The 27,671-nt window shown below is 39.8% G+C and overlaps 2 protein-coding genes across 2 annotated transcripts; one reads left to right on the top strand and one right to left on the bottom strand.

The window, feature by feature from the left end:
* Positions 1-309: 309 nt before the first annotated feature.
* Positions 310-26,860, bottom strand: LOC117303477 (argininosuccinate synthase-like). Its single transcript, XM_033787696.1, has 14 exons — positions 26,632-26,860; positions 26,091-26,241; positions 25,463-25,531; positions 9,281-9,469; positions 8,891-8,947; positions 7,270-7,446; positions 6,321-6,411; positions 5,016-5,100; positions 4,736-4,800; positions 4,470-4,543; positions 3,764-3,821; positions 3,452-3,608; positions 3,099-3,164; positions 310-2,777 (listed from the first exon to the last, which is right to left on the bottom strand). Exons 2-14 carry the CDS (start codon positions 26,226-26,228, stop codon positions 2,717-2,719), a joined length of 1,287 nt encoding a protein of 428 aa, XP_033643587.1. The 5' UTR covers positions 26,229-26,241; positions 26,632-26,860; the 3' UTR covers positions 310-2,716.
* On the top strand, positions 10,120-18,975 carry LOC117303476 (piggyBac transposable element-derived protein 4-like). The gene is made up of 3 exons (XM_033787695.1): positions 10,120-10,631; positions 11,282-13,292; positions 18,467-18,975. The coding sequence occupies exons 1-3, from the start codon at positions 10,603-10,605 to the stop codon at positions 18,659-18,661; spliced, it is 2,235 nt and encodes a 744-aa protein (XP_033643586.1). The 5' UTR covers positions 10,120-10,602; the 3' UTR covers positions 18,662-18,975.
* Positions 26,861-27,671: the final 811 nt, after the last annotated feature.

Genomic DNA, 27,671 nt, shown 5'->3' with positions numbered 1-27,671 from the left:
TGTTGAACTGTTCATAACTATATATAAGGAATTAACATGATATTATGTGCTTTACAATAAAAGCATCATTCCTCCATGATACACGAAAGTTTTTTTTTAGCCTTTGAGAACGATCATCTACTGGGGTCCAAACGTATAGGCCATTAACTTTTTTTTGCATTTATACCGTAGGTCTCTTTGGTTAGTAAGCAATTGCAAAAGCTAATTCTATTTTTTCTTAATAGCTTTTATTATTATTAGTATAATTTTCCCCCATGATATAACTGAGGCACGTTGACACAATAAAAACAAACAAAACTTCCACAGAAATCTCTTTTCACATTGTTTTATTGCTTTCTACATACTCCCCTTTCCAACCAACAAACACGATGATAATGATCAAGCACAAACAAACAACAAAACAACAAAAACAACTCATAATTCAGTATAAATGTAAATAGTCCTGTTTTCCTAACACCTTGTGAAACCCTTGTCAAATATTATTATTACAGTAAAGATAAACCCTGCTGAAGACAAAAAAGTAACATAAATTTCTCAAGTAAAATTGCATTGTAATGTTTCAAGTCTGAATACAGGAAAAAATAAAAAGCTTTGAAAATTTGTTCATAACTTATTCCAGGATTTGGTAGGAAACACCAATATAAAATTTATGTAAAGTGTCTTGTTTACAATAAAAAATTCAATCTTGTTTAATGTTGCGTATTCTTTGAAAGAAAACAAAAAGTTACACAAACAACTTTTTTGTGTATAGCTAGTTCTATTCGGGATAGAGGTAAACATATTATTAAATGCAAAATATTATAAATTATTCAAACAAAAGTTTGACTTTTGTTGAGAACACGGTTTTACAATAGGGGTGTCTCCCCCTAGGTTTTACCTATAAGGGGTGCTCCCCCTAAATCGTCTTGACACCCTTAGGGTATAGGGAAGTCATTGCAAGTGGTTAGCTATCCGAGATCTCGATGGTCCAGTGGAAATACATCTGCTCTAGCATGGCAATGGTCGGGGTTCGAACCCCAGCTGAGTTACGAGCCTGTGGAATTTTGGAAACAGGAACCCGGGAAAGTACTGCGTTTTCAGTGCTATACACTTTGGTGTATGGGTAAACACAAATAATATCCCATGCTGTTTAAATTAAAAACTTAATTCTTGCTCAAGTGTAGAGTCAAATTAATGTTTAAGAAATTTGTTTTTTTTAAAGAACTTTAAAGAAATCATGTACTATATAGTTTTTTCTTCAACAAGGCGACATGATGCTGGCAAGGTTTTGAGCTGTTTGTAGAAAACAAGACAATTTCAGTGTGGAATCCATATTGTTTTTGACCAACAAGTCCCTGGTTAAGTGTAGAGTCAAATTAATATTTCAGAAATTTGTTTTTAAAAGAAATCATGTACCGAGTTCCTGGTTACCTAGCAGTCAGCTCAATGGAAGAGTTAGCGATATGACTGACTGTTTGGCTAGGATTGGACCATTTTATGTTTATTTTAAGGGGTGGCTACCAAACACCTTTGACCTCACATCCCATTCACACTGACGGTGATTCATGTATTGTTTATTTATACAAGTTAGGTTAAACAAACCTAAAAAAACAATTTAATTATCAAATCATTTTCCCCCATTACTGTATGGACATAGAAATTACATAACAATCGATCTGATAATTCTCTAGAACAATAATACTGAACTCAATTTCTGTAAACACACCCTGCACCCTGCACAACTGAAAAACAAAAACATTAACCGCTGGTTTCACAGGGTTTATACACCATTGACTTCCCATTAATTCCAGAAGACGAAATTTGAAGATAAGGACAAAAGTTATTATACTGTCGGTGAAGTTTTACTTCCAAAACCCTGAATCCAAAACCAACAATCTTAGAAACTACCTTGCAATCTATTACTTGAAAGCACAAAAACAAAAATTAAAGTTCAACAAACTATCCCGTCATCTGGAACCACAATTAACACACAGCTGCCAACCCTTTGCATCTTGCAATCAGGGAGGTTTTGCACAACAATCAGTGAGATATATAGAATTACATTCAACCTAATTGGTAAAACGATACCTTAATCAGGAAGATTGTCAAAATTGTTCATCAGAGGGAACATATAAAGATCAATTTATTTTCAGGAAATTTTCTGCAGAATCAGAGTAGGCAGCTTTGTGCAAAATTTCCTTACAGCACAAAACTCTTCTTCTGCTTAGTAGAATTTAGCAGGATACCTGTCATAATTTGTACATGTGACCTGGTAGTTTGGCTGGTAACCTTGTTCTGCTAAGCATAATATTGTTGTGCTGAACAGCTTTTTTTTCGCTAAGCTGCTCTATGAAATTGGGCCCTGTCGACAGTATAGACAGACAAACACAAAAGCAGATTTTCTCAGACAGTGGTGGATCAAGGAGAAGTGGGTATGTGCCCCTCCCGAAAAAAAAACCCCAAAATAAATCAAAAGTTTTTCATTGGCACACTGAGTCAACCGCAACGACCCCCACTTTGACCTCTCTAGCTCCACCCCTGTTAGAGGACCCAGAGAGAAAGACACATAAAGTAAATGCTGTCGCTAAATCTAACTCTACGAGTGAAGGTGTCAGCTCTTTGCAGCCTACACATCAAGCGGGTGACTTTTGGGTGTATCTTAAGATGGCGAAAACCATCAACATTCTCAACACATGGGGGCGCCCTTGCTGAATATCAATGGTGGTTTGTTGCGAAGCTAGGAAGACGCATCTCCTTGACCTTTCTCGGCCCCACGTATACGACGGTACTCCTTCAGTCTATCCAAAGAAAAAAAAAAACGGGGGGAAAACAGTTAAGGACTTTAGCTTCATCTTAGAGAGGGCAAGGCCAATTTTAATTTGCAAAGGGCACTTCCACTGGAAAGTCTTTAAGTTTTTGGGAAACCTTGGAAAGGGCACCAAGGCCAAGACCATGGGGCAACAGAGGCCATGGCCTCAGTGTTCTCCCTGTAATTCCAGGCCTGACAATTGCAGAGATTGTCTATTCTTGGAATGATTGCATTACAGTTTTTGTATTCCTGGGTGCAGGGGAGCAATATATGGTACGGAGGGATGTAGTTATTGAATTAATTTTCTTACCTGACTGCATTGACCTTGATGAAGCCCAGAGCGTCCACTGGCTCATAGTCACCCTTTACAACCATGCTGTAAAAATAAAAAGTGAATAACGTAAATGTTTTACTTTTCCTTAGCTCTTAAATACAGGCAATGAACCTTTTAATATTTTTGTTCAAAATCTCAAAAGCGATTTTTTACCAAAAACGTAGCAAAAACAGGTTATTTGTTGAGCATTATTTTCTGCTTAACAGGTTTATGAATGTGCCCCACGCGGCTTCTGCTAAGCACAGCAAATTTTTGAGCAGTATTTTGTGCCTAGCAGCTTTATAAAGTTAGTCCCCGAGCTTCTTATTCACTCGGCCACGTTCTTTTACCTGACAAGTTCTTCATTGTATAGCGAGGACTTTGAGGATCTTGCCTTGACCATCACATTGCCTTTGTAGATCTCCAAGATGACTACACCTTCCACGTTATCTTGGCTCCTATCGATGCAGTGACGGGTGAATTCACACTCGGGGCTGTACCAAAACCCTAGGTTAACAAATAAAAATAAAACTCTTGGAAAAATATTTGCCTTTTCTCCACCATGCATTGTCTACATACTAAAAGTGTTTAAAAATGAAAAACATCCCAATTGCATTAGCAAAGGGTACCGCAAGTAATAGTTACAAAAACTGACTTAATACCTTCATAAACTTGCTCCGAAAAGCGAAGAGAAAGACCCTGCTTGATCCTACGCACCGCCTGTTTGAATGACAAAAGTTTATTTAATAATTAACTGTTTGGGTTATGATTCAATCAAAAACATCGTCGGGCATCACTCACATAAGTTGCCCAACAGCCAATTCACTTAGATTATCGGCCCAAATCAACTGTCACCAGGGGCATGTTGCTACCTACTCCTGGACTGAAACAGGGTATCCCCTTCACAGTCTGTAAGGATGTAGGCAAGGGTATCATCCACTAGGAGCCACCTACTCCTAGGGCTGAAACAGGGTTACCCCCTTCACAGTCTGTAAGGATGTAGGCATGGGTGTCATCCACTAGGAGCCACCTACTCCTAGGGCTGAAACAGGGTTACCCCCTTCACAGTCTGTAAGGATGTAGGCATGGGTGTCATCCACTAGCAGCCACCTACTCCTGGGGCTGAAACAGGGTTACCCTCTTCACAGTCTGTAAGGATGTAGGCAAGGGTATCATCCACTAGGAGTCCGGCTGGCAAGGCAGAATGCACTACCTTCCCAACTTGTTACAAAGCAATTATGATGAAGTGCCTTGCTCAAGGGCACAAGGAGCATGCCAATAATTCGAAACACACACCCGGCTGCTGACAACACCAGAGCTTGGGTCGGGTGAACTTGACACACAACATCAGAAAAAAAATGGAATTACCTTATCCATGGTAATGTTCTCAATGTCCAGATGTGCGACCAATAGGATTGCGCCTCCTGGACACTCATACACACCTAAAAAAACACCGCAGAGAAAAACAACTGGGAATTAGAAAGGCAAACATGAATTCAAATATTATTAGTTATCACACAAAAATGAGTGGAGTTCAGAAAAACATAGTGCTTCTGCGTCGCATATTTTCGAACACCATGAACTGTTTCTGGTCACCAATCTGTATTTGCATAGCTCTCTGTAATTATAATTACCTCGACTTTTCATTCCGATGAAACGATTTTCAACGATGTCCGATCGGCCAACACCATGTTTACCTCTGTAAAATAAAGTCATCAGAAAATGAGATAAAAAAAATCAAGATTTATTTTCCTGGTTTGAAAGCCATATTAGCTCAGGACAGGCTTTACTAAGAGACTACTATATATTTCGCAACCCTACCTTTCTTTCATAATCCACGTCAATGAACTAGTATTTAACTTCCCCTAAACTGCTGTGACACGTCTTTATTAAAATAAATATTATAAATCTTACCCTATTTTATTGAGATATTGATACAGCTCAAGAGGATCCGTCTTCTCTGTACCATCTCCCAAGTTCTTCACCTTGATTGGAACACCTGAATAATTGCACACAAAAGTAAAAGGGTCAAACTCCTAGACCTGGGCCCAACTTCATAGAACTGCTAAGCACACACATTTGCTTAGCATAAAATTTGTTCCTTGACAACAACAGATTTACCAACCAAATTTTAATTTGTTGCATATTGCTTGTTACTGGTATTCAGCTGTTGTTTGCTTATCCAGAAAATCATGTGTAAATATGGTTGGTAATCTTGTTTTCATCAAGACAGAAATTTCATGCAAAGCAAATTTTTGTGCTTAGCAGCTCTATGAAATTGGGCCCTGTTAAGCACAAAAAGTAGCTAAGCACAAAAATATTTGTATTTACTGGATTACACATCTAACAGCACAATTACTGCAAATAACAGGATGAATATGAACCAAAAACAAATTCTCGAACAGGGGTCCACAGAGGTGAGAGGCAGAGAAAGAAACCACTGACCCAACCTGATTCCCTTATTATGATTATTAAGATAAGGTTGCCAGCCATTGTCACTCGTACAATCTGTGACTGGTTGTCCATTTTTTTTTTGCAGAAAATTTGTAAGCAACAAAATATTTGGCCCTGGTTTTGGTAATTAACAGGAATTAGTAAATGGATTAGTTTCAGTAAAAATAATTTACGACAACCAGTATAAAAATCCTCCAGAGATAAATATAATTTAACGACTTCCAAATCACCATTGCTAATTTGTTGCTTTTGTCGCAATAAAAAGATTATTGGACAATGAAAGTGCACTACAAACTTACTGACCAAACATAACGTGCATTGACAGCTGCCAACATTTGTATCTTGAAATCAGGGACATTTTGTACAACCAGGGAGATAACTACAATTATACTCTTTACCCATACACCGATGTGTGTTAGCACTGTATACTCAGTACTTTCCCCGAGTCCTGTGAAATCAATTGTAAGGGTCGTGGGTTCGAATCCCACCCGAGTATTGCCTGTGATATTTTGTTCACAGGACTCGGGAAAGTACTGAGTATACAGTGCTAACACACATCGGTGTATGGGTAAAAACCAAAATTAATATTCTGGATCCCCGATGCAAACTATCATCTCTTATACAGGGAAATTTTCAAAGTTTACATAATCAGGTAGATTGTCATATATGTTCATCAGAACATCGAACGATATGGTGTTTTTTTCAGGAGACTTTCTGCAGAAACAAAAAAAGTTTGCAGCTCAGTGGCGTCACGAGAGGACATACCTTTGCTAAATTCTATCTCAATTCTATCAGACTGTTCCGGGGCTTTCTTGGGGTCAACCGTCATCAGGTACATGTCATCGGGTGCCTCCACCTGCAAAACATCAATTCAATCATTAGAAACTCTGCCAATGTGACAATTTTCAATCAGAGAATGCTTCTCAGATTGTTTATTCCTCAGTGATGTGACAGGCTGTTGAAAACTAAAAAAAAACCTCAACTACAAGCTCAAAGCGTGAAAGCTTGCGAGCGCAATAGCTTGCTGGTACAAAGCCTGCTTCCATACATTTATCTTTGGTTTTGAATGCCCTACTAGGAAACTGGGGTGTTCCATATGGTTTCATCGTCGTGAATTGAGTTAATTTTTGAGTGGGTGTTTCCGGTTAAAAATAAGAGAAATCACATCCCTGATTCCTGTAGGGATTATTCTTTCTGCGTGAACATTGCTCCGGATTTTCTACGATCTCTTAAAAACGCCACCACCTTTTGTAACAAAACTTTCGCATGTTAGTTACTACTACATTTATATAGGAATAAAACAATAAAACGGTTCCAAAAACCGAGGGTATACTTTGCCGTTAAAGCCATTGGACACTTTCGGTAAACAGTATTGTCCAAAGCCCCACACTTAGTGTATCACAACTTATATATAAAATATATGAAAACAAACCTGTGAAAATTTAGGCTCAATCGGTCATCGGAGTCGGGAGAAAATAACGGGAAAACCCACGTTTCGCTGTGTCATGACATGTGTTTAAAATAAATCCGTAATTCTCGATATCGAGCATTGTTTTAATGTATCGTGGAATAATATTTCAAGAGAAGTCTTTTACCGCTACCTTCTGTAAACCATGTAAGTTATTTGTAAATCTGTGATTTTTTTTTTTCTGTTCCGAAAGTGTCCAATGGCTTCAAGGGAGAGAGTTGTTTACGATGGTTACTATTAATTTACCATAGGGTCTTCCAGGATACCAGACTCGTAGCTGATGTGCATTAGATTAGCGTCCATACTCCACGGCTGCTTGAGTGTGATAGACAGTTCGATGTTCTTAGCCTTGGCGTACTCGAACAGATCGTTACGTCCCAAGAAACGATTGTAGAATTCTGGCATCTTCCATGGGGCTATGATCTGGAATTATGAGAGGGGGAAACAGAATTATCATTACAGACAGGGCAGGTGGGGCATATGCTGAAATTCAAAATTCTTAACATTTGGAAGTTGATATCTCTAAGTATAAAGATAAAAATTGCTTAAAAGTTGTTTTCACACTAGACTTCTAGTAAAATATTTATTGTCTTTTGTTGATATTGCCATGTACATCTGTATTTGTTAATAATAATAATAATAATAAAACCACATTTATTAGGCGCATTTCACCATACAAATGTTCAAAAACTCATTTCCAAAATATACGAACATATATCCAGTGCCCTTAACCTGGGGCTTGGACAGAAAATTTTAATTTCTTTTTAATTAAGCTCTCCGCTCCGAACGCCAGGACTACTTTTGAGTGCCTGGTGAGACCCTTAAAGCATACACTTCCCTCCAGGTGCTTGGCGAGTTCTTTAGAACATGGAGCAATTAGAATCAGGAGAAAGTCCACGAACAAAACGACCATGTTGTGAACCAGTCAGGTCAGGTTTCATTACAAACACGACCCTCCACTAACCTTGGGAGCTGTGGGGTGGATTACTGGGTGAACTGAGAGGAATAATTAATACCACAGAGCGGATTTGTAGGATTCAAAATCAATTATAGAACGGGCCATTAAAAATAGTCAATGTTTATAAACCTTTTGGTGTTTTTTCGAAATAGTGTGTGGTTGGGGTGAAACAAAAATCTTAGAGTTGAAATTCAGTTTTTATTGAAATGAAAATAAAATATAAAAAAATAGCATGCATTCAATACACACGTAAGAAACAAAGTGACAAAATACCCATCTAACCAAGATTGCCAAATTCATTCCAAAGCAACAAATATTTGGGTTGGCTTGAATTAGCAACAGAGGCGATGGCCTCTATGTAATTAAAGGAATTGGTTTAAAGGCAGTGGACACTATTGGTAGTTACTCAAAAAGGTTGTTAGCATAATACCTTACTTGGTAACGTGTAATGGGGAGAGGTTGATAATATAAACATTGTGAGAAATCGTTCCCACTGAAGTGACATAGTTTTCGAGAAAGAAGTAATTTTCCACGAATTTGATTTCATAACATCAGATTTAGAATTTGAGGTCTCGAAATCAAGTATCTGAAGGCACACAAATTCGTGTGACAAGGTTGTTTTTTCTTTCATTATTATCTCGCAACTTCGACAAACAATTGAGCTCAAATTTTCACAGGTTTGTTGTTTAATGCATATGTTGAGAAACAGAGGACTGGTCTGTGACAATTACCGATAGTGTCCAGTGTCTTTAACAGATTTACACCCAGGCATGATATTTGATCCATTGAAAAAAAAATTAAAATCCTGAAAAAATTTAGAATGAGTCTACGTTCTAACCAGAAGCCACTAATATTTCACTTGTCGGACGATCAACTATATTAATTCTTTTAATGAAGTGTACACCTTACCTCAATGGTGGGATGGAGTGCATAGGAAGACAACTCTAGTCGTACTTGGTCATTACCCTAGAAAGAAAGAAAAACATTTATTTTAAACAATCTGTGAAAATCTGGCAAAAATAGTTATTCAAAAAATATTAAAAATGCTGAAACAGTGCCACAACTTTGGTCTTCTCTCCAAACTTTAATTGGAAAAATATTTGTATCCTGCCACCACTTTTTCACTCGTTGAATAAATAAGTATCTAATTTACTCAAAAAAGTTGTGGCAAGATCCAGAAATGTTTCCCTTCAAAAATTCAAATGTGAAAAAAAATATTAAAAATCTGAAACATGGACCATTCTTAAAATCTGTATTGTAACCAGAGCTTGAAAGTCAAGAAACTTTTTTTGTATGTACCTTTCCCGTTGCACCATGGGATATGTATTGAGCGCCCTCTGCCAGCGCGCATTCCACCAGACCCTTAGCAATCTGCGGTCTAGCGAGGGCAGTACCCATCTGGTAGCGATCTTCATAGAGGCAGTTGGCCTGCACAGCAGGCCAGATGTTATCCACCACAAATGCCTTACGCACATCCTTGACGACATACTGCAATAAAAGAAAGAAACAAACATTTCACTTATATTAGTTTTCAAAATTTGCACAAATATTTGCCCCCAAAAATTAAACAAACGTGTTTCCAACAACTAAACCTTAAGTTGCCTTTGCACTTTAAAAATTCTATAAATCACAATTTGTATACATGTGTCTGTATAGGGGTCAATCAAGTTCCACAGTTTATGTTTTTAAGATCCTTGTTCCCAAAAAGGAACTATTTTACACCTGCTCCTTGGACTTAATTAATGGATTTTCACTGTTAACTAACCTATGTTCATTGGAACTTATGAGCAGAGATGGGAAGGGAACATTATGAAAAATAAGGTTAACAAGACTTAGACTAGTTTTGTTTTTCAAGGGGGCAATTCAGACCAAATCATTTCGCAGGATGCTCACTACAGTTGCTTTCCAGAGAGCAGTTTTGTTCTTCTTTTTTTTGGGGGGGGGTGGTAGGGTAGATCCAAACTTTAAATCATTAGAGTAGTGGGATTGAAGTTGGACAGAAAATCCAGGATTAATTACAGCCACAGACATTTTATATGACAGGTGGTTACACCATAAGGCAAGCCAAGGCCACTATGCTGATACTTTCTGAAAATGCAACCAGTGTATTGAAACAGTAAATTCACCACAACCCTCCAACAAAAATGCATAACACTGAGTAGTGCATGCTGAGTACAACAACCTTCATGTACACATGTCCTGTACATGTTCTCTGCACACACACACTCACAGTAGGAGGAATGTCTGGTGCAGCCATATCTATTTAACATGAAGCTAACCCAGGGTCAAGGGTCAGCCCATTCACAGGGGGGGGGGATGTGGTTTGTGGTGAACAATCCATGAGTTGTTTTGTAGGTATACGTAATGGCTCCCATGCACACAGCACAGGGTTGTAAAGGGCAGACTGTCTGCATGCCATGAGTATACTGTACACACACAAGCTGTTCTGACATAGCAGTCATACACAGTTTGCAGTTTGTAGGAAGGCAATGACTATTGAGTGCAGTCTAAATGCTGTGAATATTGTCTGGTAGGGGCTGGCTGGAATTGAATTTTGAGGTTCAGAAAACTGCTGGGATTGTTCAGAAATTGTTTCTACCAGTGTTGGAGAGGGTAGAAATATGGCAGAAGCACAAGAGGCGACAGCAGGGTAAGTAGCACAAACTGATGACCAGTTTCTGTTTTGTAAAAAGTAAAACTATAATTCCCCATTGGAAATTGAACACTGCATGGATAAATATAAAGTTCTCTCCTGCCGGCCGCTTCCCACACTGTATCATAAACTTTGCCCCCTTTTTCTGGTGGTGTATGTCTGGTAAAAGTTGAGAGAAAATTTTGGAAAAGATTAAATGCTGTTCAAATCTGACCTCCACTTTATTTACTTGTTCTGTCAACGCCCCCCCCCCCCAAAAAAAAAAAAAAAATAAATATTTAAAAAAGATCTAAAAATAAATTTAACTGGATTAGATTGAGAAAACATTTTAAACACAGGAAAAAATGTTACTGGCATCATTCAAAGAATATTACGACTTACAAATTAAATTGAATTTGGGAAGAAAAAAATACTGGTTTCATTTGCACAGGTATTTAAAAAGGAAAGGACCAATGTTAATGCAGCATTTCTTTCAGAAAGAATTTGCTTAATGTGTTGGTGTCCCAATTTACTTTTAATTGATCAGTACACAGTCAACCCTTCCACTTGTTGACCCATTCATTTCTCCCAGTCATGTTTGCACGACAGACAACTGTTGAATTGCAACTAACTGCCTATTTTTTTATATTTTTTTTTTATCTGAATAGGACTGGTCCCCGAAAAGAGACAAATGGTGAGAGTAGACTGCTTGGAGAAGGAAGTCTGGATACTAGACCAGTCAATCTCGCCCAGAACACCGACAACAGGGAGCCAGCGACAATCTGGCCGATAAAAGTGGAGAAAGATTATAGCAATCCAGAGGAGTACTGGAAGCCAGAGAGTAACTTTTATGGCGACAAAGAAGACGAAGAAGAATCTCTCAACTCGTTTTCCGCAAATGAGGACGAGGCGGACAGCGAAGCGTATAATTCAGATTCCACCGAGGTTAACTCGTCCGACTCTGATTCAGATGAAATGGCAGGTGAGGATGAGAACACCTCAGACTCATCTGAAAACTTTGACAACGACGACGAGTTGTTCTACCAGCCGGTGAAGAGGTTTAAGAAAGATCACAAATATCAACTTGGATCAGACGATGACCCCGATCCACCGAGCGAATTGAATGAGGTGGTCTACCCTCCAGATAGATACGGTTGGTCCAGGAACCGGAAGACGATTAAGTTGCACAAGTTTAAAGGAGCATCGCCCGAAGGGTCCTCGGTCGACCGACCAGAGCAGGACAGCCCTCTTCAATACTTCCTGATGTTTTTTCCTCTTGTACTCTTTAAGAAGATGGCTCGCTATACAAATATAGCTGGCCGGTCTCATCCTCGTTTCAATAAGCGCACCACGCAGGAGGAGATTCGAGCCTGGCTAGGCATTAAGATGCTCCAGGGTGTCCATCACAACAAGAGCTTCATGGACGACTGGTCAACCCATCCCGGTCTTCGAAACACCCTCGTTGCAAACACCATGCTCCGGGAGAGGTTTTGCCTTCTTAGCGAGGTCCTTTCCTGCGCCAACCCAAAGAAGGGTCCTAAATCGATCCAGAACCCCCAGCAGCGTTGGGCGTACATGATTGCACAACCCATGTACCCTCTCCAGGTTGTCTGGGACACGGTTGTCGCCAACTGTCTCGACAATTGGAATCCAGGCAAGCAGATCGCACTGGATGAAGCGACGATGATCTTCAAGAGAAGAGGTCCAAACTCTAAACGGTTCTTCATGCCCCTGAAACCAAACAAGATGGGTTTCAAAATCTTCACCATCTGCGACGCAAAAACTGGCTACCTCTTGAACATGCTCGTGAGTCCTGAATCTGGTTTTAAGATGACAGAACTCACTCTCAAGCTAACAGAACCCTTCTTCCATCGTTATCATGAGCTCTACCTCAGACATGCGATCATGTCGCCAGCTCTCGCTATCCAGCTCCTAGAGAAACGGACATACATTTGCGGACCGGTGAAGAAAGTTAGCAAGGGTCTCCCTGACGACTTTAGCCTGAAATCCTTAGTGAATCCCAACAACTACAAGAAGATCGCGGAGATTACAAGTGCTCCTCGAGGCACTATGTACTTCAGGCAGAATGGGAAGATGACGGCATCCATCTGGAGAGACTGCAAGGCTCTGTATCTTCTCTCTACATGCCACCAGAGCTACCGCAACAAGTCGATCGACTTCCTTGGGAGAAAGGGTAAAAATGAGACCAGAGTGACAAAGTCAAGCCTCAGAGCCCCTAAACAAGTCATCGACTATAACAAGTACATGGGGGTCAACCGCCACGACCAGCTACGCTCTGCTCAATCCTGCAGCCGTCAGTCCATGAGATGGTGGCGTAAACTCCTCTACTTCCTCCTCGACGTGAGTCGAGTCAACGCATGGCTCTGCTACAAGGAGAAAACAAAGGGCAACCCGACAAGAGAGATACTCAGCCACCGTATGTTCGTCGTCGATATCGCAACCGCACTGATAGCAGGCTTCGCTGAGGGCTCACCGATGCATCAGCACTCTGCTCAACCAGTGCCCCTCACCAACGGCCCCAAACACCAGCTTATCCGCATGACGAGCCCGTATGGAAAGATGTGTATCGCGTGCCGAAGGATGGGAAGGAAAACCGCCAAGGGGAAACCAATATCCACACGGACAGGTTGCATGGCTTGTAATATTCACCTGTGCAAGGTGCGGTGCTTTCTTGAGTTTCATTCGGCTTAGGGTGTTTAAGTCAAGAGCCCGTTGGTGCTACTTAACGATGACCTTTTGTAAAGCTGCCTTATGAAACCTAGACAATATATTTATCATACTTAAAGATAGGGTCATATTAGTTTTTGACAATGCAATGCTGATTTCTAGGCCAAATTATCAATAAGAAAAGTCAGCGGTGAAAGTTTCAGCTGAGTAGTGTCCGCTTGTTGAGAACAGCTAAAAACTTAATGTATTTTCATAGACCTTATGCACATGACGTCATTTCAGTAGGGCGCCCTCACTTAAGAGTTTGAAAAGGAGGTTGTTCATTGGCCAATACTGTGCGCTGCGCGTACAAATCCGTGCATCTCGATTGTTTCATCACCGTTTTTCCTCTAAGATGGCGGCTGGATGACGTCAATGCATAAGGTCTCTATACTGAACATTGAATCCATTCACATTTAGACATGGGTACCAATAGCATCTTTGGCCGCAGTATTCAGTGACGGACACCACAGTCACATATTTGTAATTTCATTGAACCGTCAGGTATCTGAGCAAAGATGCTTGCATTCAAATATTTGGGGTTGAACATTTTTTTAAAATCATACAACTTAGAAGGGAAATACTTTCTCAAAATAGTTTTTAAGTACTACAGTGTTTCATGGTAATAATTTATTTTGGTTATTTACCCTTTAAACACTTTTGTTTTTTTCCCTTATGTTTTTTTGTTTGTTAGCAAAATTGCAAGATGGGCCGGATCCTTTTCTGATACAGTGATAACCAGCATCCATTATTATTACTGAACACGGGGAACTTGGCAAGTTTTCAGTTTATAAACCGGAGAGAATTTCATTTAAATTTTATTAACAATTTCATTTTAATTTCATTGAAAATTACTATTTAATGGAGAATTAAAAAACAGGGCATTAATTTCACACAAACTGTGTTAGAATTTATGTTCAAAAAAGTTTGTGAAATTTGCCAGGAATTTTCCTACATACTGTAGTGCAGGTAGTTTATTGAACCATCTACATGTATAACACAGCTAACCTATCACGTTTAAAAGAAGACAACAAGTAAATGAATTATGTTTTGCCAGTGTTTTGTTCATGTTAAAGGAACACGTTGCCTTGGATCGGACGAGTTGGTCTATAAAAAAGCGTTTGTAACCGTTTGTTATAAAATGCATATGGTTGGAAAGATAATTTAAAAGTAGAATACAATGATCCACACAAGTTTGCCTCGAAATTGCGTGGTTTTCCTTTTACTGTGCGAACTTACACGGTCGGCCATTTATGAGAGTCAACAATTTGACTCCCATCATAGAGTAAGTCCTTACTCTATGCTCCCATAAATGGCCGACCGTTGTTAGTCGACGAGGTAAAAGGAAAACCGTGCAATTTCGAGGCATGTTTGTGTGGATCATTGTATTCTACTTTTACAGCATCTTTCTACCCATATGCATATTATAACAAACGCTTTTCAAAGACCAACTCGACCGATCCAAGGCAACGTGTTCCTTTAATATTGGGCATTAATTTTTAAAAAGCATTAAACCCAACATGCATTGGTGATTCAAGAGTGTTCCAACTTGATTCAAATTGTTATAAAAAGTGCATTGTATTCGTTTTGGAGAATAAGCCATTTGCTTGTAAGACTTTTGAATAATGTCTGGTACAATGACTTGCTTATAAAGTCTAAGTCCTCGGTCTAGAAACAGGTCATATAATTTCGGGAAAGCATTTGCAAACTTATGTAAGCGACGTGAACACCAATACACAATTCTGAATGAATGGGCCAACGGCAGCAAGCTTTACCAACCTAACAAAATTTCATGAAGCTATTTTAAAGCAGAAAATACTGCTTAACACATTTCTTTACCAAGCAAAAAATGAGCAGGCACCAATTGCAGTATGTAAACTTTGGAATGTTGGCACGTGAACTGTTTTTGCTATAAAGCAAGATTTTCCTGTGCAAAGCCAGTTTTTATGCTTACGTCCAACTTCATGATGCCTGTAAGCACACAAATTTGTTGAGCGCAAAACAGTATTGCTTAGCAAAAGTATTTTACAAGCCAAAATTAAATTAAGTTTGCTTCGGAGTGACTTGTACCCCACTCAATATGTTTGCCCATGGAGAAAGAAGTTTGCCCAGCAAAGAAATTTGCATTATTTTTTGCTTAAAAGCTTTATGAACTTGGGCCCTGGTCAGTGTATACATTTATTGCTTACCAGAAAAGTCCAGGCTTGGGGCTATTTCTTAACAACTTGATGATTCAAATTGTTTTAATTTTTTATATCCATCATTGATTGTTTTGACTTTTAATCGTTTTCTAAAATAAAACCGTTTTATTGTTCTTGGTATAGTAAGTTTTGTTCTGATTCATGATTGCTGTATTTTTTTTTTCAAGCACCCATTTCCTTCAGCTTCAACTGCCCCGTGCTTTTAAAGCCATTATACACTTTCAGAACAGAAACAAATAAATAAAAGTTCACAGATTTACAAATAACTTACAGGGTTTATAGAAGGTAATGGTAAAAGACTTCTCTTGAAATATTATGCCATGAAATGCTTTACTTTTTGAGAAAACATTAAAACAATGATCAATTCTCGACAATGAGAATTACGGATTATAACACATGTCATGACACGGCGAAACATGCGGAAACAAGGGTGGGTATTCCCGTTATTTTCTTAAGACTCAGATGACCGATTGAGTCTAAATTTTCACAGGTTTGTTATTTTATATATAAGTTGTGATAGACGAAGTGTGGGCCTTTGGACAATACTGTTTACCGAAAGTGTCCAATGGCTTTCACATAACTCCTCATATTACATAGCTGCTTATGCTTTAACCATACCAAGATTCAACTCATGGGACCTGAATCAAAATACAAAATAAACAATGCCAGAAGGCTACAAAGGTCTTAGGTCAAAGGTCACAGTGGGTCAGTGAAGTGGCCCTGTGTAGACAGCAAAGTGGCCCTGTGTGTACACACAGTGTGTGTCTGTGTGTAGCTTGTACTGTGGTGATAGTAAACCACACAGTGCTGTTAATGGCTGTAGCAGTCATTGCTGTCTGCACTGGCAGTTTGGGCTTTCTGTGGTGTGCATGCATTACATACTTGGACTGTAAGATCCTGTGGTGTGTTGTTGAATGCTGTGGCACATGAAAGCGGGATAGTGTCTGCCAGGGCGATATATTTAGAAGGAATAGAATATGGAAGAAGACACCCAGCCTAGTCAAGGGTAAATATTGTTTAGATCTAAAGACACATTTTCTGTGGTGTGTTTGGGTGAAGAATGCAGAGCCTACATAACGATTGGGTTTTGTGAAGGTGGATGTGTTCAGCATGCAGTCTGTCAGCATGTAGTGCACTGTGCATGTGTGTACATGTGCATTGATCGTGTACATTAACAGTGTACTTTATGTGCATATTGTATGCATGCATAATGTGGTTTGCTCCTCCATGACTGTGGATTGGTTGTGGTTAGCAATGGTTCATGGAGTATTTTGGACTGAGGAAAGAAAGGGTCATTATTAAAGGCAGGGTGTACGTTGGGTAACAACTCTGCACAAGTTAAATAATCATAAATATTTACTGGAAAAGAGCTGATGATCTAAGAAAATATTTTTTTAGAAAGGACCACCTTTAAAGTTTTGTAGTTTTAGGAAAAAGAAAATTACTTTTTACCCATCAATTTGAATCCGAAAAAGACTTCAGTTTATTGGGCATCTCAAAGCACACAATTCTTTGCAACAAAGTTTTTTTTTTTTCACAGGTTCGTTATTTTACCAACCCCCAAAAATATGTAATTTTTTTCCAAAAAGCATCAAGAGAGAACTGTTTAAATTGTTTTAGATTGCTTAGTAGGGCTTACACCTGCTTTGGCCAAACTTTATTAAAATTGGGCCCAGAAGGCCCACAGTTAAACAAAAAAACCTGAAGAGAACCCTTTATAATGCCTCTTCAATAGGTTTTTAGCAGTTCAACACCCAACTTCTTGGTGTGACTTAAATACAGACTTCAAATTATGACCATGTGCTCAAGTACTTCCTATTTACTTAGTGAATGGTGGTGGGTCACAGGGTTGAGAGAGTTGGGCATGCTGCCTCAGCAAGATCCATAATAACTTTCACAGTCTGACAATCCTGTGACTTTCACATAACGTGAAAAATTCTGCCACCCCAAGCGCTTGCACAATAATACAATGTAAGGCTGACACCACAGTATGCCAATGTACCTTGGAGATGACTATATAGGCACAGTAGGTATGTGGGGGGGGGGGGAGATGGGCAGCTCTGTCTTGATTTATTTTCTTTACCCAAAGATACAATAACAGCCTCGTAAATGTGATAGGCAAACAAAATAATATTCTTGTTCTTCTCAGGTCTTGTAAAATACGTTCTAGTCCAGTGAAAATGTGTACAAGAACAAGAAAACAACCCTGTAAAAGACTTATTAGTCTATGAAACCAATTATTCATTTTAAATTATATTTTATACAAGATTTGGGATTTGTGATAAAAAAAAATTGGGAGAAATCAGATGTTCCTTTCTTATTGTAAGCATTTGTATTAGTTTTTTAAAAGGACAATTTTAATGACTGGCACTCAGTGTATGGTTATGAACACAACAAATTACAATGTTTATCATCAGTGTTCATGAAGGTGGTAGATTTTTGCAATGATGACAAAACAATATAATTTAAATCTACATACAGCCACATACTGATACCAAGCCTTGAAACAACCCACGGCACCTAAAGCTATTTAAGCCTTTTTGAGGTATGGCGGACACAATGCTACAACACTGTAAAGTTGTGGTAAATTTGTGCGTATTGACCATAGAAATAGAACGTATGTTATTCAGTGAAGTGCGCATCTTAGGCGACGCAGCGTTAACACGTAAACCTAATGACCACCAACATGGTGAGCGTGGCATCAATCACGGCGTGTGACGCGCGCGTATCACGTCCGTCGTGGTGCACTGTGCTTTTGCTGTGGTTCCCCAGCCTGTGCAAGGGGCATGTCAAAATTTACATTTCCCTAACCCTAACCACATACACTAGAGGGAAATTGCTGTGACACTTCAAGCAAAGTTCGAGGCCTGTGATTCCTAAAATACAAATTATTTCTATCCATTATTTTTTTTGTATCATTGACAGGCTGGAGCCCCAAAGAAAAAAGCTCAAAACAGAAGATCATCCAGAAGTTGGTCAAGTTGTTACACTTTGGTCGGAGAATGGAGAAGCGCTGGAGGCGGTGCCGGTGAAGGTGGAAAAACAAGACAATCGAAATCAAGATGGAGATGGGAACGTTTGGGCACAAGAGAGCTGGACGATGCAAGTGGAAGATGTTGATGATGACAGTCAACCTGGTCCCTCTTCGTCCGCTATGTCCTCAATGAGTAACGACGATGGGGAAAATGACGATGACGACGCCAAGTCCATCTCAGATTCCTCGGTCAGCGTCGAAGACGAACAAGACAAAGAGTCGATCTACACTGATTCAGAGTCGGGTACGGATTCATCAAACCCGCCTTCAGAGGATGAAGATTTTCTCTTCGACCCCTCCTCCGACTGCTCTGAGGATGAGGCCCACGCGTCAAAAGCAAAGCGCAAGCGAGGTAAAGCTAAGCCAGGCTCGGATGATGACCCGGATCCGTTGGACACAGATAACATCGTCTACCCAATGGATAAACATGGCTGGTCAAGGAATCTCAAACCAATTCATATCCATAGGTTCAAAGGGCCAACACCTCAGGGTCCGAACATGGCCAAGCCGGAAAAAAATGATCCACTCAGCTACTTCTTGGCATTTTTCCCGCCGATGCTGTTCAAGAAGATTGCTCGATACACAAATATATCTGGACACGGCAATCCCCGTTTTACTAAGCAGACCACATCTGAAGAAATCAAGGCCTGGATCGGTATTAAAATGGTTCAAGGTGTCCACAGAAACCAGTGTTTTGAGGATGATTGGTCGACGAATCCAGCCCTGAGGAATTCTCTGGTGTCCTCCACGATGACAAGAGGGAGGTTTAACATCCTCTCCGAGGTCCTGGCTTGCGCTAACCCAAAGAAAGGTCCTAAGACAATAAAAAATCCACAGCAGCGTTGGGCATACATGATGACCCATCCTATGTACCCACTAGAGATCGTCTGGGACACGGTTCTCGCCAACTGTCTTGCCAACTGGAACCCGAGGAAAGAACTCTCAATGGATGAAACCACGCTGCTGTACAAGTGCCAACACCACAATGTCAAACGCTTCCTCATGCCTCTGCAACCAACCAAGACAGGCTTCAAGATCTTTACGGTCTGCGAGTCCAAGACGGGGTACCTCCTCAACATGCTAGTGCATCCAGAAACAGGAATTAACACCAAGAGTATCGCCCTCAAGATCATGGAGCCCTTCTTGTATCAGTTTCACGAGCTGTATCTGAAACGTACCTACACATCAGTAGCCCTGGCTTCAGAGCTCCTCAAGAAGCGGACATACCTCTGCGGGGAGGTCAGAAAGTCGGCCAAAGGCTTACCAGTTGATTTCAGCACTGACCCTACAGTCAATGTACAGAGTCATAAGAAGATCCAAGATCTTGAGAAGGCACCGAGGTACACCATGTATTTCAGGCAACATGGGAAGATGTCATCGGTCATCTGGAAAGACAGCAAGGTGGTGTCACTGATCTCCACATGCCATCAGAGTTTTCGGGACAAGACCGAGGACAACACCAAGGACCACGAGAAAACTGCAAAGAAGAAGACCTCATTCCACGCGCCTCCCCATGCCACCGCCTACGGACGACAGAGTGCAGGTGTTCGCCGCAACGAGCAGCTTCGCTGTTACCAGTCCTCCAGCCGCCACTCCATGAAATGGTGGCGTAAGATTCTCTACTTCCTCATCGACGTCAGCCGGGTCAATGCCTGGCTTTGCTACAAAGCAAACACCAGCACTGCGTCGGCCAAGAACGTTCAATCAAGCACCCCTCTCAACCATCACTACTTCACTATCAACCTCGCCACCGCTCTGATTGATGGCTTTGCCGAGGGTACCCCGGAATATCAGCACCTCGCTAAACCGGTGCCCCTCCTGAACGGACCAAGGCACCAGCTGGTACGCATGCCTAGTACCTTCGGAAGGATGTGCATGCAGTGTCACCAGGAGGGGAAGCGGACACCCAGCAAGAAGGCTATTATGACTCGGACTGGATGCATGTCCTGCAACATTCACCTCTGTGCTGGTCGTTGCTTCCTTCTTTTCCACTCGGCAGGAGGGGTCAACATTGAAAATTGTAAAGCCCCGTCATCGATGCACGAGGAGAAAAAGTGACAAAACAAAAAGCCATCTCACTTGTGAACTTTGTAACTTTTTTTGCCCCAGATTGTTATTGTTTTGATGTACCTTTAAGAGCCCAATCTTATGGCTCTGCTTATCGCCAAATTCTGCCCACTTACAATCACTATTCTCTGCTTACCGTGCCAAGCCCAGATTTTCTGCACTAGCTGTGTAAGCGAAGAATACCTAGTAACGTGGAGTACGCACATGCACAAGCAAAAACTCCCCACTAACCCATAAAAACGCTTGATGTAAGTGCAAAATTCCCTGCTTCCGTAAGCGTTGTTTCTTTACTCATGGTAAGCAGAGCGATAAAATTGGGCCTCGATATCCAGCGTGCCTGTTTTAGTAATAACACACTTGCATTTTATCTTAAAGCAAACATGGTCGACCCATAGCAACCAGAAGTTTGGTATTAAATTCTATATCACACCCACATCAAACCTTGCTTCAATCTAACTCTGTGTATTGCGTTATTTTTAGCCTTTCCCAAATCGCGCTTCTTAAAACACCTCAATCTGCTTTAAACTCAAAAAGATTAAAACAAATATTGTTTGTATTTTGTTTTATAGTGTATTTTGAGAGATTTATAGGCAAAGTGCACCTTTAGCATTTTTAAAGTTTGCTGGTGATTGTATATATTAATAAAATGCAATTCCTTTTTATCAGGAAATAAATATAATTATATAAAGTTTTTAAAAAAGAAGACGGAACATTAACTCTTTATCATCTTGAATTGCTACACTCTCTTTGAGTTACACAGAGACAAAAAACTTGTGAGAAATTCACTGTTTATGCAGAGCAGTGAGCAAAAAATATGTCATGAATTTGTTTTCAAGATTCACTTTTATTCATCCTTATAATTTGAAGCCAGTGTGCAATTTTACCTCATTAGTGCGATAAATCTAATATAGGTTGTCACTACTAACTTTCTTGAAATACAGCATAAGTCGTAACGGAGGGGACAACAACCTCACAGCAAGGAAAATATTAGATTGTCTATTTTGTTTGGCTGCATTCTACTCTTCTCATAATTTCTGTCCATCAAACTGCTTCAGTTCTGAGCGAATGGCTCAAATTTTACACTGGACTCAGACCAGTCAGTGATTTTTAGCATCAGGCCAGTAAATTTAGGACTGGACAAGTTTGGTGCTCATGTGTTTTTTGTTAAAATGTTATCTTTTATAATTATTCTTAATACTTCTGTTCATTAATAATTGCAATATAAAAATTATAAAATTTGTCTCTTTTTTGCTTTTTCACATTCAAACAACTCAATTTGTTTTCCATTTTTTTGGTTCTCATTTCGATGGTCTTGTACACAAGAGTCTGGTCCAGTAAATGTATTTGGAGCTGCAAGATCTGCACCACAGCACTTGTTCCCTCCCCCCCCCCCCCCCAAATTCGAGCCCTGGTGAAAGTTTTAGAAAATTAGCTCCGAAAGGAGAATTTGAGAAAAATCCTACAAAACTACAGGTTTGGACACAACAGACTATCTCTTTCTCCCTTTGGGGATTGCTTATACTTCCTTCAAAAAAATCTTAAGTTTCAAGAAGATTTTGAAAAGATTCCTGAAAATCCTGAGACATATCAAATGCCTGATCGTATGAACGATGAAAGCTACATGTAATGCATTTATAATAACTCAAAATTAATTTCATCTTCTGTGACCCTAAGACGAGGCATCAAACCAGGGCAAGATATTAATATGAGATGAATGAGATATTATCAGGGGGGGGGGATAGTGAAGCATGGAACACGTAAACATGTCCGCTAAAAAAGCAATAACCGTACGAAGCCTCACAAATCAATGAGCCACAAATCAATCTGGTTGCTCTGGGCGGAAAAACCACTGCCGTGCACTATTGAGCAGGGCCCAAATATAGACTGGCTGGCCAGCTGTCTTTATCAACAAGGATGAAGACAGGTATTGGGTTTATATGTAATCACATGTACATTGGATTTAACTGCAAATCTCCATGACCACGAAGGCCATGTGATATAATGCAAGTTCAAAGGTCATTATGGACTTGGGCTCAAGGCAGATCAAAAAAATTATTTTTTCAGGGCCAAAAAAAAAAAGCCCCGGAATTCCGTGCTCAATAAAACTGTACTACTATTTTTTTAGGGACCAAGTACCATGCCCGACAGTATCAGTTGCAACTAAAAAATCGTCATGTACTTAAAATACTAAAGTGCTACTCATTAGCATTCAGTGTGCACAAAACTTGTTCAGACAAAATGTTTTCCTTTGCAAAATTGTTGGACAAAAATCGTTCCCTCAGAAAATGTTAATTGTGTTTGTTCAAAGAGCAATCGATGCACTCTAAAAAAAAAACTATAAAAAAAACCTGCCAGTGCATAACTAAAAAATGGGTGCACGTTGTGGTGCACTTCAACAAAAACAAGGCTTTCCGGCTTTACAGTTCATGCACCATGAACATCCCCCCTAAAGCTGAATGCTTTTGAGTACAAATTTGAAGGAGAGAAAAAAAACTGTGAAGGCTCGAGTGTTATTTAGGAATCTCTACGTCAAGGAAACGACTTGATTGCCCCGTGGTTTGGAAATCGACCCGGCGACGATGGTTTATTACTGGGGTTGGTTATTGTTTTTTCTTTCAAGTGCTGAATAAATTGTTTTTTGAGCTACCGATGTTCCACAGTACAAGAGTTTGTGTACTTTTATCAATTTTTGCATTATGAATATTGGCATTCCATAACTTTTTTCTATGATCTTTCCTTTATAATAAAAAATTCAACAACAAGATAGCTGAAATTTAGGCATGGATTTCTTAGACTGGCATCTTCAATAAAATTTCTTTCTATCACTAAATAATGGTTTTTGAGCTACTGTTATGCAGGAGGTCTTCACGGTCAATGATCGACAGTTAGCCTTCCCCCCCCCCCACGTACATATTTTGCATTATATGATTGTTGGCATTTATAACTTATCAATGATCATTCCTTTATAATCCAAAATTTAACAACAAAAATGAAAATAAGGTCTGATCTTCTTAGACAGGTTTCTTTAATCAGACTTGGTATTTGGTTCTTTAAAAAAAATGGATTGTTTTATTGAGTACAAGGGTGTTAGAACAAAAGGTTAACCGACCCGCCTACCTACAATGTACATTGTGTAGGCTTTATAGACTTTTGGGACTATTCATTCACAATTGATGATTTTTGTTTCCAAGGGGAAACAAAATTGTTTATGTAAACCCTCCCGCCCCCCCCCCCCCCCCCCCCCCCACCTTTAGTTTTTTAATCTGACCCTTTCTAGGCTGTCAAGCATGCCGTTACGTATGTTGAATTAAAAGAAATTTCAAGTTTTAGCAAAAAAGTGGCTCTCATTTGTTAGCCATACACTACAACTACAGGGCACAAAAAATTTTCAGTTTTAGAAAGTGGACAGAAACAAATAGCCCATGTTTGCAAAAATTCCATTGAATCACCGTGTGAAAGAGAAAGCTAGCGTTAATAAAGAAAGAAATTAGTTCAGGGTAAAAGCAACTGCCGTAACAGATACACTGTGTACACACAAAAAACCCACGCATGGGTTTCTGAGCATTGTTCACAATTTGTACTAAAGTTCACTGTGCTACTTGTCCTCTTGCCCCAGGCCCGATTTCCTGCTTTAAGGGACACAATGCCTTGGATCGGGCTAGTTGGTCTATGAAAAGCATTTGTTATAAAATGCATGGTTGGAAAGATGTTTTAAAAGTAGAATATAATGATCCACACAAAAGTGCCTCGAAATTGCAGTTTTCCTTATACGTCGTAGCCTAATTATTCACATAAATAAACATGATCAGCAAAATCATAATTTGAAAGGCTTTCTGCTATTCATACATTTAAGTCAATATGGGTAGGTTATAAAGGACACTTAAAAAAAAAAAATTCTGGGTCGTTATAAATAACTAAACAAGTTTAGAGTCTTGTTCATCAAGAGCTGATCTAAACCAGGGGAGCAAAACTCCATAAAACACCAAATTGTAAGTGTTCCGATCCAGTGAGCTGTGTACAAATCGTGCCAGAAAGTCTGTGGCTCTTTTGTAAACATGTAATGTCACAGGTTTCATAGTCTATACACAGTGTCGCTCAAACAACAGTTCCAATTACTGCTCTGTTGACTGCACATAAAAATCTCCTCTTTCCCATATCAAACACTTCTCCTTGAAAAACAACTCCTCTTTTAAAATTAGAAAACCTGTGGAACTGCGAATGGAATACAAATAACTATAGATCTGTTCCTATCATTAGGAAAGCCTTCTGGATCAACAAAGCCCCCCCCCCCCCCCCCCTCTCTCTCTCTCCTCTCTCTCTCCACTCTCTCTCTACTCAGTTTCGGGTTACAACCGTTGATTACAAACTACACATCCTTCATACATAATGACAAAACTGCTTGTACAGTGGTGACCTGCTGAGATTTTTCAATTCCTTTCTACTATAACTCTAGTACTATTGTAAGCTGAGCTAATTTCTTCGAGAAAATTGCGAGGAATGGGTTTTATGCATTTTCAATTAAAATTAATCATTTTTGTTGTTGTACTGTGCTGACATTTATTATAATAGAAAAAATATAATTAGCTGTTGCAAACAACTTACCAACCAAATGGACCGATGCTATAAATGCACAAAGTAGTTAGTGGCCTGACGTTTTGACTCTAGCAGAGAAAGACTCTGCTAGTGCTAGGGTCAAAACTTCAGGCCATTTTCTTTTTTTTTGCATTGCTAATGATAATAATAATACGAGACATTTGTATAGCACACTATGCAGGAGCCTCTATGCACCACACAGACAGTAATTGAAAAAGGAGTCTTACCTTTTTGGCTCCGACCTTAATTGCCTTCTTACGGATTTCCTCAAAATCATCATCTTGTCCAACATCAGCCTGTGATTATTAAAGAATTAGAATGATGTTAAAACAATTATTTAAACAGCACTAGTGTCCTTTAATAAGATCATAACCATGATTTGCTTCTCTTCACCCAGGTGTACAAATCAGGAATGTGATAGGCTGTTGAATAAAAAACCTGAACTGTGAGCACAAAGCATGAAACCTTGGAAAATCTTAACGTATGGGAAACTTTTGAAGGGGGCAGCGAGGCCAAGACCAAATTCGAGGTCAAAGTCGTGTTTTGCGATCATTTTTTGATAATGTCACAGGCTCTTGGAGTATGATTTCAGGATTGAAATTTCATTTTTGAGACGGCAAGGCCATTTTCATTATTGTGTCATTCCATAGAGTTGCTAAAACACAACATGTAGCTAAGCACAACAAAATATATTTACCAGCATGAGGTTATCAGCCCAACTACCATGTCACATGTACAATTTGTGACTGTATCCTGCTCATTTCTGCTTAGCAGACAATTGTTGAGCAATATTGTCTGCTTAAGCAGCTCTATGATTATGAAACTGGGCCCTGGGAATGAGATTGTTAAACTTACCGTGAATGCGACAACCTCGTAACCTTGCTCAATGAGCCAGAGCAAGATGCAAGAGGTATCCAGACCTCCGCTGTAAGCCAGCACCACTATCTTCGTTTCACCATCCTTGTTCTGCTTCTTGCTTGGTGGCTCGGCCATTTCTGATTAGAACCTAAATTTAAAAACAAAGGACGACCATAAGCCTTTTTTGAGATATGGCGGACACATTGCTACAACACCTACAAGGTTTGGGTAAGCCCGTGTCCGAAACGGCGACTTCGGCTATGGCTAGATCGCGCGCGTCTGCCTATTCTTCAACACTGGTAGACGCGCTGATCTAGACGTAGCTGTAGCCGAAGTCGTCGTTTCGGACACAGCCAAATAAATATGAGTAGGCTAATAATAACTTTGAAATTACTGCAAACAATGTGAGCATCCAGAGCTTTGACCTTTGAATGTTAAGGCTATTTAGTCTGTTGTTGCTCATATAATTAATAATTATATAGCGGAACAAACAAGCAATAATACACTTTCCACTTGGGACAAAATATGCATCACTTACTCCTTAACTCAGTAAACAATTGATTCCTGAAATTCGTGAGCTGAGCTTCTTGCAGCTGAGTGTGTTGTTTTGAGTGTCGTCGGTGTCACGTCCGTACTACCTTCCTTCTATGTGCTGCACTGTTTGACTGCCTCCTCAAAACAAGCTAGATATCGCTCTCGATCGAGCTGCTGATGAAAGATTCAAAACCTGTAAAACTGCATGACGACACTTTCTGTCCTTTGCGCGCACACACACGAGGGCTCGTGTTTTTGTGTAGTGAGTCTAGTCTTTGTTCAAGGCTGTTCTTTGTCTAGTGTTTTATTATGCACGCGCCTCTATCGCAAACAATGCGTGTGTGTGCAGCTGCGAAGGCGGCTCGCATACCAACAATACTGTCTTGAACTGAGTCTATAATCTCTCTAGTTGACACGAGGTGCTTTTGCGCTGCTGCCGACTTAAGTAACGGGCGCCCTCACGTGTCTGTTTTATGCTAAACTGTCTCATGACCTGTTTCTTGACACTTTTCTCGTTATAGAACTATGCTCATCGACCAAGGACGGTTTTGCACGGGGGCGGACACAACTGCATATGCAAATGTGTCCGGGCGGACACAATTGCATTATGCAGCAGCGTCCGGGCGGACACGACCGCATATGCAAAACCGTCTGGCAGACATTCTTGCATATGCAATAATGTCCTCCGGATAGTATTGCATAGAGGACATAATTGCATGCGACAACGGTACAAACTTTTTTCTGATAGAGCGCCCTCTTTTGAATCCTCCATCTCCAGCCCATGTTAATTTCACATCATCTGCTAGCATTCAAAAGTCAAGAAACCAATGGATTATAGGCACTAATCATCTTAATGTTGACTTGATTTGATTTATTTTACAAACTATAAATTTATACACAGGTCAGTGACTGTGGTGGTAAGTACCTGTCAACTTGAACTGTAGCCACATCAATTAAAAAGGTAATGAAATGGAAGACTCATTAACGTCTCTATGTCAAACTGTACAAGAAGCGGAGGCAAGCAATAAATCAAAATTTTTTTGA

The sequence above is a fragment of the Asterias rubens genome, chromosome 19 (assembly GCF_902459465.1).
Source record: "Asterias rubens chromosome 19, eAstRub1.3, whole genome shotgun sequence".
NCBI classification, from domain to species: domain Eukaryota; kingdom Metazoa; phylum Echinodermata; class Asteroidea; order Forcipulatida; family Asteriidae; genus Asterias; species Asterias rubens.
This window is presented reverse-complemented; position numbering and strand designations above follow the sequence as displayed.

Bases quoted from the DNA above. Each gene is read 5' to 3' on its own strand.
- LOC117303476 (XM_033787695.1), top strand. From the start codon at position 10,603: ATGGCAGAAGCACAAGAGGCGACAGCAGG. The intron at 10,632-11,281 runs GTAAGTAGCACA...TTATCTGAATAG, and splicing joins GCACAAGAGGCGACAGCAGG to GACTGGTCCCCGAAAAGAGA. The intron at 13,293-18,466 runs GTGCGGTGCTTT...TATCATTGACAG, and splicing joins GTAATATTCACCTGTGCAAG to GCTGGAGCCCCAAAGAAAAA.
- LOC117303477 (XM_033787696.1), bottom strand. From the start codon at position 26,228: ATGGCCGAGCCACCAAGCAAGAAGCAGAACAAGGATGGTGAAACGAAG. The intron at 5,101-6,320 runs GTATGTCCTCTC...GCAATTATTCAG, and splicing joins TGAGATAGAATTTAGCAAAG to GTGTTCCAATCAAGGTGAAG. The intron at 4,801-5,015 runs GTAAGATTTATA...TTTATTTTACAG, and splicing joins CAATATCTCAATAAAATAGG to AGGTAAACATGGTGTTGGCC.